Source organism: Rhinoderma darwinii, chromosome 1 (assembly GCF_050947455.1).
Source record: "Rhinoderma darwinii isolate aRhiDar2 chromosome 1, aRhiDar2.hap1, whole genome shotgun sequence".
NCBI classification, from domain to species: Eukaryota; Metazoa; Chordata; class Amphibia; order Anura; family Rhinodermatidae; genus Rhinoderma; species Rhinoderma darwinii.
Window position 1 is genome coordinate 8120561 of NC_134687.1, and position 13584 is coordinate 8134144.

At 46.2% G+C, this 13584-nt stretch overlaps 1 protein-coding gene across 4 annotated transcripts in view; it reads left to right on the plus strand.

Moving 5' to 3' along the window:
• Nucleotides 1-13584, plus strand: part of DYSF (dysferlin) — a 317692-nt gene that overhangs the window by 13999 nt on the left and 290109 nt on the right. The window contains exon 1 of one of the 4 annotated variants that reach the window (XM_075855611.1): nucleotides 4661-4770. The exons of the other annotated variants lie outside the window; for them this stretch is intronic. Within the exon in view, the coding sequence (XP_075711726.1) occupies nucleotides 4677-4770 (94 nt within the window). The 5' untranslated portion in view covers nucleotides 4661-4676. Of the gene's footprint in view, nucleotides 1-4660; nucleotides 4771-13584 lie in introns of those variants that run through there. 4 annotated transcript variants of the gene reach the window in all.

A 13584-nucleotide genomic window follows, 5' to 3' on the forward strand; every position in this document is an offset into this window, starting at 1 on the left:
CGGTAGCAGAAGTTCCTTCACACGAATCGCGCGCTGTCATGGGTCGGCCTTAGGTAAGTGGTCCACGAAAGCGGGGGAAGGGGGCAACTTCTTTCCCATGGGTAGAGAGAACCTGGATGAGGGGGGGGGGGGGGTGGGACTGTAAATTGTTATTTGAGGGTCCTATCGTGAGGCAGCCAGACAAGCATACCTGAGACTGGCCGGGACTAGTGACATCACTATATCCCGCTTTATGATATGGGAAACTCAGTCTGAGCCTAAAAAGCAATGCAAAAATGAGCAGCTTCAGGCAGGAGACCCCAACATGGACAGAACGGGCGCTGGTAATTACCCAAAAGTGACAATTGCCATCGGGCCTTCACCACCCTATTCCTACTGTTCTGCCCACTTTATTCGCACATGATTGTGTCAGCGGTGACATTATTTATGAACTAAATAGCATGTTTTCTGTGCACTGTATGGCGGTGCCACCGTATGACATTATTTAGGCAATGTTTGGCACTATTATGTGGCCACTATTGGGTCTTATTACTTTTTCTACTATATGCCACTGCTATGTAGACGGTATTATGTTGGCACTGTTTGGCACTATTATGTAGGCGTCACTTTTTCTACTATATGGAACAGTTATGTAGACACGAGATGTGCACACTGTATGGCACTATTACATGGGCACTATATGGTACTATTATGTGGGCACTGTATGGCAATATTATTTGGGCACTATATGGTACTATTATGCGGGCACTGTATGGCACTATTATGCCGGCACTATATGGCACTATTACATGGGCACTATATGGTACTATTATGCGGGCACTGTATGGTACTATTATGCGGGCACTGTATGGCACTATTACATGGGCACTATATGGCACTATTATGCGGGCACTGTATGGCACTATTATGCCGGCACTGTATGGCACTATTACATGGGCACTATATGGTACTATTATGCGGGCACTGTATGGTACTATTATGCGGGCACTGTATGCCACTATTATGCGGGCACTGTATGGTACTATTATGCCGGCACTGTATGGCACTATTATGCCGGCACTGTATGGCACTATTACATGGGCACTATATGGTACTATTATGCGGGCACTGTATGGTACTATTATGCGGGCACTGTATGGCACTATTATGCGGGCACTGTATGGCACTATTATGCCGGCACTGTATGGCACTATTACATGGGCACTATATGGTACTATTATGCGGGCACTGTATGGTACTATTATGCGGGCACTGTATGGCACTATTACATGGGCACTATATGGCACTATTATGCGGGCACTGTATGGCACTATTATGCCGGCACTGTATGGCACTATTACATGGGCACTATATGGTACTATTATGCGGGCACTGTATGGTACTATTATGCGGGCACTGTATGCCACTATTATGCGGGCACTGTATGGTACTATTATGCCGGCACTGTATGGCACTATTATGCCGGCACTGTATGGCACTATTACATGGGCACTATATGGTACTATTATGCGGGCACTGTATGGTACTATTATGCGGGCACTGTATGGCACTATTATGCGGGCACTGTATGGCACTATTATGCCGGCACTGTATGGCACTATTACATGGGCACTATATGGTACTATTATGCGGGCACTGTATGGTACTATTATGCGGGCACTGTATGGTACTATTATGCGGGCACTGTATGGCACTATTATGCCGGCACTGTATGGCACTATTACATGGGCACTATATGGTACTATTATGTGGGCATTGTGTGGCACTATTATGCCGGCACTGTATGGCACTATTATGTGGGCATTGTATGGTGGTAATGTTGAGGTACAATATGGCGCTATTATTTAGGCCCCCAATATAGGGTTTTATCCAGGAGCCTGTCCAGACCTTCATCCAGTTCTGCTCATAGTCATCAGAATAGTCGTCTCTTGTACAGAGACACATTGTGAAGAAAAAATGTGCCTCCCTTTGTTGGCGGGGGCATCTTGGTATGAGCCGCTTGACGCCATCGGTTCTTTGCAGAAGTTCTGGAGATTAAAGCCTGTAAGAAAGAACTCCTGTGTTACGGCTTCTGCCTCGCATTTACAGACCGTGATCCTGAATGACCGGAAAACGATGTCTGTCATGTGACCTCCCCGGACAATGCTGACGATGCCCGCGTTACCCGCTGATATATTAGAATCAGATTTTTTTTGCATATTTTATTTCTGTTAAAAGCTGTGTATTATGAGGTTCTGCAGCAGCTGAGGTGTGTATTACGAGGTTCTGCAGCAGCTGAGGTGTGTATTGCGAGGTTCTGCAGCAGCTGAGGTGTATTATGATGTTCTGCAGAAGCTGATGTGTGTATTATGAGGTTCTGCAGCAGCTGAGGTGTGTATTATGATGTTCTGCAGAAGCTGATGTGTGTAGTATGGGGTTCTGCAGCAGCTGAGGTGTGTATTATGAGGTTCTGCAGCAGCTGAGGTGTGTATTATGATGTTCTGCAGCAGCTGAGCTGTGTATTATGATGTTCTGCAGAAGCTAATGTGTGTATTATGAGGTTCTGCAGCAGATGAGGTATGTATTATGAGGTTCTGCAGCAGCTGAGCTGTGTATTATGATGTTCTGCAGCAGCTGAGCTGTGTATTATGATGTTCTGCAGTAGCTGAGGTGTGTATTATGATGTTCTGCAGCAGCTGAGGTGCGTATTATGATGTTCTGCAGCAGCTGAGCTGTGTATTATGATGTTCTGCAGAAGCTGATGTGTGTATTATGATGTTCTGTAGCAGCTGAGGTGTGTATTATGATGTTCTGCAGCAGCTGAAGTGTGCATTGTGATGTTCTGCAGCAGCTGAGGTGTGTATTGTGATGTTCTGCAGCAGCTGAGGTGTGTTTTATGATGTTCTGCAGCAGCTGAGGTGTGTATTATGATGTTCTGCAGCAGCTGAGGTGTGTATTATGATGTTCTGCAGCAGCTGAGCTGTGTATTATGATGTTCTGCAGCAGCTGAGCTGTGTATTATGATGTTCTGCAGAAGCTGATGTGTGCATTGTGATGTTCTGCAGCAGCTGAAGTGTGTAATGTGATGTTCTGCAGCAGCTGAGGTGTGTTTTATGATGTTCTGCAGCAGCTGAGGTTTGTACTATGAGGTTCTGCAGCAGCTGATGTGTGTATTATGAGGTTCTGCAGCAGCTGAGGTGTGTATTATGATGTTCTGCAGAAGCTGATGTGTGTAGTATGGGGTTCTGCAGCAGCTGAGGTGTGTATTATGAGGTTCTGCAGCAGCTGAGGTGTGTATTATGATGTTCTGCAGCAGCTGAGCTGTGTATTATGATGTTCTGCAGAAGCTGATGTGTGTATTATGAGGTTCTGCAGCAGATGAGGTATGTATTATGAGGTTCTGCAGCAGCTGAGCTGTGTATTATGATGTTCTGCAGCAGCTGAGCTGTGTATTATGATGTTCTGCAGTAGCTGAGGTGTGTATTATGATGTTCTGCAGCAGCTGAGGTGCGTATTATGATGTTCTGCAGCAGCTGAGCTGTGTATTGTGATGTTCTGCAGCAGCTGAGCTGTGTATTATGATGTTCTGCAGAAGCTGATGTGTGTATTATGATGTTCTGCAGTAGCTGAGGTGTGTATTATGATGTTCTGCAGCAGCTGAGGTGTGCATTGTGATGTTCTGCAGCAGCTGATGTGTGCATTGTGATGTTCTGCAGCAGCTGAGCTGTGTATTATGATGTTCTGCAGCAGCTGAGCTGTGTATTATGATGTTCTGCAGAAGCTGAGGCGTGTATTATGATGTTCTGCAGTAGCTGAGGTGTGTATTACGATGTTCTGCAGCAGCTGAGGTGTGTGTTATGATGTTCTGCAGAAGCTGAGGCGTGTATTATGATGTTCTGTAGCAGCTGGGGTGTGTATTATGATGTTCTGTAGCAGCTGGGGCGTGTATTATGATGTTCTGCAGCAGCTGAGGTGTGTATTATGAGGTTCTGCAGCAGCTGAGGTGTGTATTGTGATGTTCTGCAGCAGCTGAGGTGTGTGTTGTGACGTTCTGCAGCAGCTGAGGTGTGTGTTGTGACGTTCTGCAGCAGCTGAGGTGTGTATTGTGACGTTCTGCAGCAGCTGAGGTGTGTGTTGTGACGTTCTGCAGCAGCTGAGGTGTGTGTTGTGACGTTCTGCAGCAGCTGAGGTGTGTATTGTGATGTTCTGCAGCAGCTGAGGTGTGTGCATTTTATAAATGGTAACAATTGCTCCTACTGTACATTACCATCTAGAAGACATTTCCTCCGCTACTTCCATACTGTCATAGACGACCCCTCCCCATTGTTATCCTGTATCACCATGTTACATATGATATGAATGATTTTCTTCCCCAGAGATCAGAGACCCCCTCTCCACCCATTTGCAGGGGGTGACCCTGCCCTCACTGCTGCATATAACTTATATTTCCATTTTGAACTGTCCTGGACTTGGAAGTTTCCGGCACAGCAATAGTTACTTGCCCTGTAATACATGCAGCAGCCCAGGGGCTCCTGGGCTCCATCCTCCTTGTAAACAGCAAGCAGAGACAAGTGAAGCATTCCTGTCCACTAACCCTAAGGGGCGTGGTCTGACTCACTGACTCTTCCAGCTAGACCACGCCCCTTTCTTGGGACAACGTTCCATCTGGCGCTGGAGGAGGCAGCTGTCACTCAGAGATGCTGCGCTGTGTGCTGCAGAGGGCCAGCAACTTGCCCTATGGGGGCAAAGGGGACAGGGGCTGTGACCCGGTGACCAGTCTTTCCTTCAGAGGTGAGGGGGCCACAGATATTACGTTTCCTCCATGGAGTTTGGGGTTCAGTGGAGCAGAAATCTTACTGTGTCCTGGGGTATTTTACTATTGGTTACATTGTTACTCTTGCTGCATTAAATATTATTGATATTAGTCGCATAGTTGCTCTGTGTGAGTGATTGGTTACATTGTTACCTCTGCTGCATTGTTTATTATTATTATTGTTATTATTATTATTATTATCTTATTATTATTATTGTTATTCTTATTATTATTATTGTTATTCTTCTTATTCTTATTATTATTGTTATTATGGTTGTGTAGTTGCTTGGTGTGTAGTCATCGGTTACATTATTACTCTACTGATTGTTTACATTGTGTTTGGTTACATTGTATTGCTGCTGTACCAATTATTATTGAGTCGTTTAGTTGCCGCGTGTTGCATTCTCCTGTCTGGATGTAGCAGAGCTCACAGCACTGACACTAGAGAGGGATCAGGACAGGCTGGGCTCATGGGGTTAATTCCTCCTATCGGTACTATAGTAAGTTCTCTGCACTGACAGGGATTGGGAAACTTTGTAAACTAAGTTGTGGAGAACTCTCTGTAACTGTAAACACATGTAGTAGAGCGGAATTTGTCACTGGACTATTTCTAGTTTTGAGTGATGACTCTCAGTTCAGATAATGCAGTAGGTTTATCTGCAATCCAATGGGAAACCACAGATAACACACTGATGTCACCAAGATTTGGCACGGCTACATCTAACTAGCTCAGCTTTACTACATTTGACAAAATAAGCTCTGCTGCATATGCATATAAAACACTGACATCGCATTTTCAGTTTCTCCTCTGCTACTTATGTACAGTATATAGTAAACCCATAAACACTAATGACATCATGTTCCACCATATATGATGACATCACAATGTACTGATCTATAACCATGACAACATAGAAATCAGTATGGAGAGAACACCCCGAGCAGCGTCATCATTGTGTAATATACAGGATATGTCACTGTCCCCCACATACTGCCCCCTACTCAGACCTAGGGGCAACCTATGCAAATTGTATTGCTAAATGTTATGTCACTATTAATAATGTTCATAGATAGATAGATAGATATGAGATAGATAGATAGATAGATAGATAGATAGATAGATATGAGATAGATAGATAGATAGATAGATAGATAGATAGATAGATAGATAGATAGATAGATAGATAGATAGATAGATAGATAGATATGAGATAGATAGATAGATAGATAGATAGATAGATAGATAGATAGATAGATAGATAGATAGATAGATAGATATGAGATAGATAGATAGATAGATAGATAGATAGATAGATAGATAGATATGAGATAGATAGATATGAGATAGATAGATAGATAGATAGATAGATAGATAGATAGATAGATAGATAGATAGATAGATAGATAGATAGATATGAGATAGATAGATAGATAGATAGATATGAGATAGATAGATAGATAGATAGATAGATAGATAGATAGATAGATAGATAGATAGATAGATAGATAGATATGAGATAGATGATGAATAGATAGATAGATAGATAGATATGAGATAGATAGATAGATAGATAGATAGATAGATAGATAGATAGATAGATAGATAGATAGATAGATAGATAGATAGATAGATAGATAGATAGATATGAGATAGATAGATAGATATGAGATAGATAGATAGATAGATAGATAGATATGAGATAGATAGATAGATAGATAGATAGATAGATAGATAGATAGATAGATAGATAGATAGATAGATAGATATGAGATAGATAGATATGAGATAGATAGATAGATAGATAGATAGATAGATAGATAGATAGATAGATAGATAGATAGATAGATAGATAGATAGATATGAGATAGATAGATAGATAGATATTAGATAGATAGATACTGTAGATATGAGATAGATAGATAGATAGATAGATATGAGATAGATAGATAGATATGAGATAGATAGATAGATAGATAGATATAAGATAGATAGATAGATAGAGATGAGATAGATAGATAGATATGAGATAGATAGATAGATAGATAGATAGATAGATAGATAGATAGATAGATAGATAGATAGATAGATATAAGATAGATAGACAGATAGATAGATAGATAGATAGATATGAGATAGATAGATAGATAGATAGATATGAGATAGATAGATAGATAGATAGATAGATAGATAGATAGATAGATAGATAGATAGATAGATAGAGAGATAGATAGATAGATAGATAGATAGATAGATAGATAGATAGATAGATAGATAGATAGATGCTCTGACCAGGAGAAGACACAGACTACACGTGGTGACGAAGCGGCACTGCTGAGAGGCTGCGGCGCTGCTGAGAGGCTGCTGAGAGGCTGCTGCACTGCTGAGAGGCTGCTGCACTGTATATCATGTCAGGATCAGCACACAGCGCACAGTACAGCAGCGGCTCAGCAGTACCACTCCCATCAGATGAAGTCTGGACATCTGCCGTGTAGTACAACACTTAGAAGCTTATTCACACTTCTAGTTTTTCACAAAATTCTGTCAGTACAGCAAAGTTTTTTTTGTGATTTTCACGAAATTGTGGGAAAATATCACCGCAAGAACACGTGAATAATCCATACGTACTCTACTACTGGGCCGATTTCACAGATGTCACCCGATGATGAAATTGGCAGCATTCAAACCCCCAACATGCAGGAACAAACAATTCATATATATTCATCATAATTCTAACTGTCCCTGGACGTTATCTTTGTGCACATTCCTCGCTGTGTGTATATATTTCCGTATAAATTGTTGGCTATGATTCTGTAATAATTCTATTATGTAAGGCCCTATGTACACGACCGTAAAAATTCTCCGCAATTACGGACCCATTCAATTTTATTGGCCGCGGACACGCCATGCAGAGTCCCCCCCTGTAGGTAACGCCATGCAGAGTCGTCCCCCCTGTAGGTAATGGCATTCAGAGTCGTCCCCCCTGTAGGTAATGGCATGCAGAGTCCCCCCCTGTAGGTAACGGCATGCAGAGTCCCACCCCCTGTAGGTAACGGCACGCAGAGTCCCCCCCCCTGTAGGTAACGCCATGCAGAGTCCACCCCCCTGTTGGTAACACCATGCAGAGTCCCCCCCTGTAGGTAACGCCATGCAGAGTCCCCCCCTGTAGGTAACGCCATGCAGAGTCGTCCCCCCTGTAGGTAATGGCATTCAGAGTCGTCTCCCCTGTAGGTAATGGCATGCAGAGTCCCCCCCTGTAGGTAACGCCATGCAGAGTCCCCCCCTGTAGGTAACGGCATGTAGAGTCCCCCCCTGTAGGTAACGCCATGCAGAGTCCACCCCCCTGTTGGTAACGCCATGCAGAGTCCCCCCCTGTAGGTAACGCCATGCAGAGTCCCCCCCTGTAGGTAACGCCATGCAGAGTCGTCCCCCCTGTAGGTAATGGCATTCAGAGTCGTCTCCCCTGTAGGTAATGGCATGCAGAGTCCCCCCTGTAGGTAACGGCATGCAGAGTCCCACCCCCTGTAGGTAACGGCACGCAGAGTCCCCCCCCTGTAGGTAACGGCACGCAGAGTCCCCCCCTGTAGGTAACGGCATGCAGAGTCCCCCCCCTGTAGGTAACGGCACGCAGAGTCCCCCCCCCTGTAGGTAACGGCACGCAGAGTCCCCCCCCTGTAGGTAACGGCACGCAGAGTCCCCCCCCTGTAGGTAACGGCACGCAGAGTCCCCCCCCTGTAGGTAACGGCACGCAGAGTCCCCCCCCTGTAGGTAACGGCACGCAGAGTCCCCCCCTGTAGGTAACGCCATGCAGAGTCCCCCCCTGTAGGTAACGGCATGTAGGGTCCCCCCCTGTAGGTAACGGCATGTAGAGTCCCCCCTGTAGGTAACGGCATGTAGAGTCCCCCCCCCTGTAGGTAACGGCATGTAGAGTCCCCCCCTGTAGGTAACGCCATGCAGAGTCGTCCCCCCTGTAGGTAACGCCATGCAGAGTCCCCCTCTCCCTGTAGGTAACGCCATGCATCCCCTATCCACAGGATATCCACAGGATAGGGGATACATGTGTGATCGCTGGCAGCGATAAGGAGAACGGGGGACTAAAAGTTCTCCATGACTAACCTCTGACTTCCGGTGTCTGCGCAGCTCAATAAAAATGAAAGGTGCGCTGGTCACGCATGCGCACAAGCGGGATCGGCGCTCCATTCATTTCTACGGAGCTGCCGACACAGACCCCGGAAGTCCGAGGTTTATGATGGAGAACTTCAGGGGACTTTCAGTCCCCCGTTCTCCCTATCAATGCCAGCGATCACACATGTATCCCCTGTCCTGTGGATATCCTGTGGAGAGGGGATACATGTCTTTTGTTTACTGGCAGAGCGGGGAGATACCTCCCTGCTCTGCCGTAGTGTTCAGTGGCACCGCGCTGTAGCAGCCGCAGCGGCTGCTAGCGGAGCCTCCGGCCATAGTGGGGGCCCGTGCCGGCGGGCGACACAGGCCCCCTCATGCCATGGGCCCCATAGCAGCCGCTACTGCTGCTACGGCGGTAGTTACGCCACTGGGTCACTTCATATTATCTCAAAAGCAGGAGTCAGTTATTCATCCCTAATCTCGCTATACAGAACCACCTCACCCTAGAAATGGTGGCTTCATGGTGGAATAGGAAGTTCTCCCTTGATACGTGGTAGACTCAAGTATAGTTGTCACCACCACCTGAGAGCTTCCACCGTCATTTTTAACCTGGAATCACACGACGGTCCAGCATTTGTCCAAGTTTGAAAGTAACGAGTCAATACGTAGAGCAAAGTGAAGACTATGAGCAGCTGGAGACACTCTGTGGAGGACTTCTTCTCAGGAGGTCAGGAGCCTCCTCATACTTCTCAGATATTCATCATTTCCATGGAACATTCCTTATTTTTCACCCCTGTTGTCATCTTCACCTGGATCAGATCTTTTATATGGTTGGGTTACCATTTTTTAAAAGGAACCGGTCCTGGTCCCTGAAAATGCTGATCAAAAAGGAGAAGAAGGTAATGTGCTCAAAACTGGTGTCTCCTTTGAAACAAGAAGATATGGGCGCCTGTCCCTACCGAAAGGATGTGATGGGGACCTAGACTGATAACAGCCCCCTAATAGGCAATTGAGGAAGGGGGACGTGGAGAGTAGATGTGGTGGACGCGGTTGTAGATGACCTCCGCCGTTAGGACCTGTTTTGGTTCTTGGTTCCCGTGAAACTCTTGGAAATGAGCAAGAATTTCTAGAGACATCCAGCACCGCCATCCAAAACTCCTTGAAATCTTCCACCCACCGTTTTTGTAAGGATTCAGTAATAGGCGATCAGATGAAGAATGGACCTCACTATCCCATTAGTTTTGATCCTAGTTCCATTAACCCTTTACATCCTGTTATTACTCAGCTGACCCCTTCCCACTCCGATCTCCCATATCATGGATCCCATGTATATAAAACTTGAGGGGGTTGGAAAAACGGGATAACTCCTCCAGCACCGGTATTTTTAGTTTTGGAGGAAGTAACCCTTAAAGGACCAGCTCTCAGCCCAGCCTTACTGATAAACCTATGGCATCCTATTAGGAAGTAAGAAGCCGGAGGGAACAAGTCTTTGCATGAAGGGTTAATGAGAGGGTGACATCGACTATAATCACCATGAGCTCAACTTCCCGTCCATCTCATCTGATCATTACATGGAGGATCACCCGTCACATTGTCCATAGAGTCATTGCTGGTAATGGAACCCTTAATAATTGATCAGTAACATGAGATGATCAGGTCCCCGGGACGCCGGATGGTCTGCTATGGGGGTCTGTGATGTGTGGGGGTGCAGTGCATACACGGTGGTCAGACCAATGCAACTAGGTGGGATAAGCAGCTGTTATGCACACATCTGGCACCGCTTGTCTAAAGAGGAAACAATAGGATTCAACCCATCAATCCATTGTCCGACCTTGGGGCATTGTCCGACCTTGGGGCATTGTCTGAAGTCCCTTTAGACATCAGCTTGTTAGTGGATCCAAAAAAAATCTTATGTCTACGTCCAACGCTGGAGGAGTAGGGAGGTCCCAAAGCATAATCAGACTGCAGACCCTCAATTGTTTATACCCCTACCATGGGCACCTCTGCTCCCACAACCCTATTAATCTGCAGTGCTGGCCCACGGGGTGCTAGACACATAACCCTTCATTACTGGCGCCAGGTACCCTCACGCCCTTGGCCCTGTAGTAGTGGTGTGAACAGCCTCTATAACTCACCACTGGGATTAACCTACACATTCTCAGTAGATTCTGCTGCCTGAAAGGCTCAGCTCTGCTAAACTCAACAAGCTCAACTGTGCAACATTCGAGAAGCACAGCTCTGCTACATCTGGAGCTGTATAGACAGTGTATACATTTATATATTATTGCCATGTTGTTAGTCATAGCGTGTATGGCTTATGTCTCCGGGCAGACGCTGTCTGGGTTCCCCTTGGTGATGGTCACACCGGATCGGCACTGCTATATCTTTTGTCGAAATATATAGTTCTGTTACTGGACTCCAGTGATAATGTGTGACCCTGGGACGTGGATTGTGTTCCTGTGACAGCTCTTTCCTCTTCCCCTTCCTCCCAGCCGGGCACTCAGGAAATCTATACAATTAAAGGCCTCAACGCAAAGTCTTAAAACACACAGACAATGCAGGGAGAATGTGCTGGGGGGGGGGGGGGGGTAATATTCTGGGGGGGGGGGGGGAGGTAATGTGCTGGGGGGGGTAATGTGCTGGAGGGTTAATGTGCTCAGGGGTGGGGGCTTGTAATATCCATTATGCACCCATCCTCCAGACAGAGGACATTGTGCCCACTGTGACCTGCTCCAGTAGTGGCCGCCTGCTGTGACGTGCTCCAGTAGTGGCCGCCTGCTGTGACGTGCTCCAGTAGTGGCCGCCCGCTATGACGTGCTCCAGTAGTGCCCGCCCGCTGTGACGTGCTCCAGTAGTGCCCGCCCGCTGTGACCTGCTCCAGTAGTGGCCGCCCGCTGTGACGTGCTCCAGTAGTGGCCGCCCGCTGTGACCTGCTCCAGTAGTGGCCGCCCGCTGTGACGTGCTCCAGTAGTGGCCGCCCGCTGTGACCTGCTCCAGTAGTGGCCGCCCGCTATGACGTGCTCCAGTAGTGCCCGCCCGCTGTGACGTGCTCCAGTAGTGGCCGCCTGCTGTGACGTGCTCCAGTAGTGGCCGCCCGCTGTGACGTGCTCCAGTAGTGGCCGCCCGCTGTGACCTGCTCCAGTAGTGGCCGCCCGCTGTGACGTGCTCCAGTAGTGGCCGCCTGCTGTGACGTGCTCCAGTAGTGGCCGCCTGCTGTGACGTGCTCCAGTAGTGGCCAGTAGTGGCCGCCTGCTGACACTCCTCATATTCTGTGTATATTCGGTGAAGTTCCCCCATAACAGTGTATCACCCACAGATGTCCTCATAACAGTGTATCCTCCACAGATGTCCTCATAACAGTGTATCCTCCACAGATGTCCCCATAACAGTGTATCATCCACAGATGTCCCCATAACAGTGTATCATCCACAGATGTCCCCATAACTGTATCATCCACAGATTTCTCCATAACAGTGTATCATCCACAGATGTCCCCATAACAGTGTATCCTCCACAGATGTCTCCATAACAGTGTATCACCCACAAATGTCCCCATAACATTGTCTCATCCACAGATGTCCCCATAACAGTATATCCTCCTCAGATGTCTCCATAACAGTGTATCACCCGCAGATGTCCTCATAACAGTGTATCACCCACAGATGTCTCCATAACAGTGTATCACCCACAGATGTCCCCATAACAGTGTATCACCCACAGATGTCCCCATAACAGTGTATCATCCACAGATGTCCTCATAACAGTGTATCACCCACAGATGTCCCCATAACAGTGTATCATCCACAGATGTCCTCATAACAGTGTATCACCCACAGATGTCCCCATAACAGTGTATCACCCACAGATGTCCCCATAACAGTGTATCACCCACAGATGTCCCCATAACAGTGTATCACCCACAGATGTCCCCATAACAGTGTATCACCCACAGATGTCCACATAACAGTGTATCATCCACAGATGTCCCCATAACAGTGTATCACCCACAGATGTCCCCATAACAGTGTATCATCCACAGATGTCCTCATAACAGTGTATCACCCACAGATGTCTCCATAACAGTGTATCACCCACAGATGTCCTCATAACAGTGTATCACCCACAGATGTCCTCATAACAGTGTATCACTCACAGATGTCCCCATAACAGTGTATCACCCACAGATGTCCCCATAACAGTGTATCACCCACAGATGTCCCCATAACAGTGTATCACCCACAGATGTCCCCATAACAGTGTATCACCCACAGATGTCCCCATAACAGTGTATCACCCACAGATGTCCCCATAACAGTGTCTCATCCACAGATGTCCCCATAACAGTGTATCACCCACAGATGTCCTCATAACAGTGTATCCTCCACAGATGTCACTATATACAGTATATTATTATGGACCAGTCACTATATACTGTATATTAATATAGACCAGTCACTATATACAGTATATTATTATGGACCAGTCACTATATACAGTATATTATTATGGACCAGTCACTATATACAGTATATTATTATGGACCAGTCACTATATACAGTATATTATTATGGACCAGTCACTATATACTGTATATTAATATAGACCAGTCACTACATACAGTATATGATTATGGACCAGTCACTATATACTGTATATTGATATGGAACAG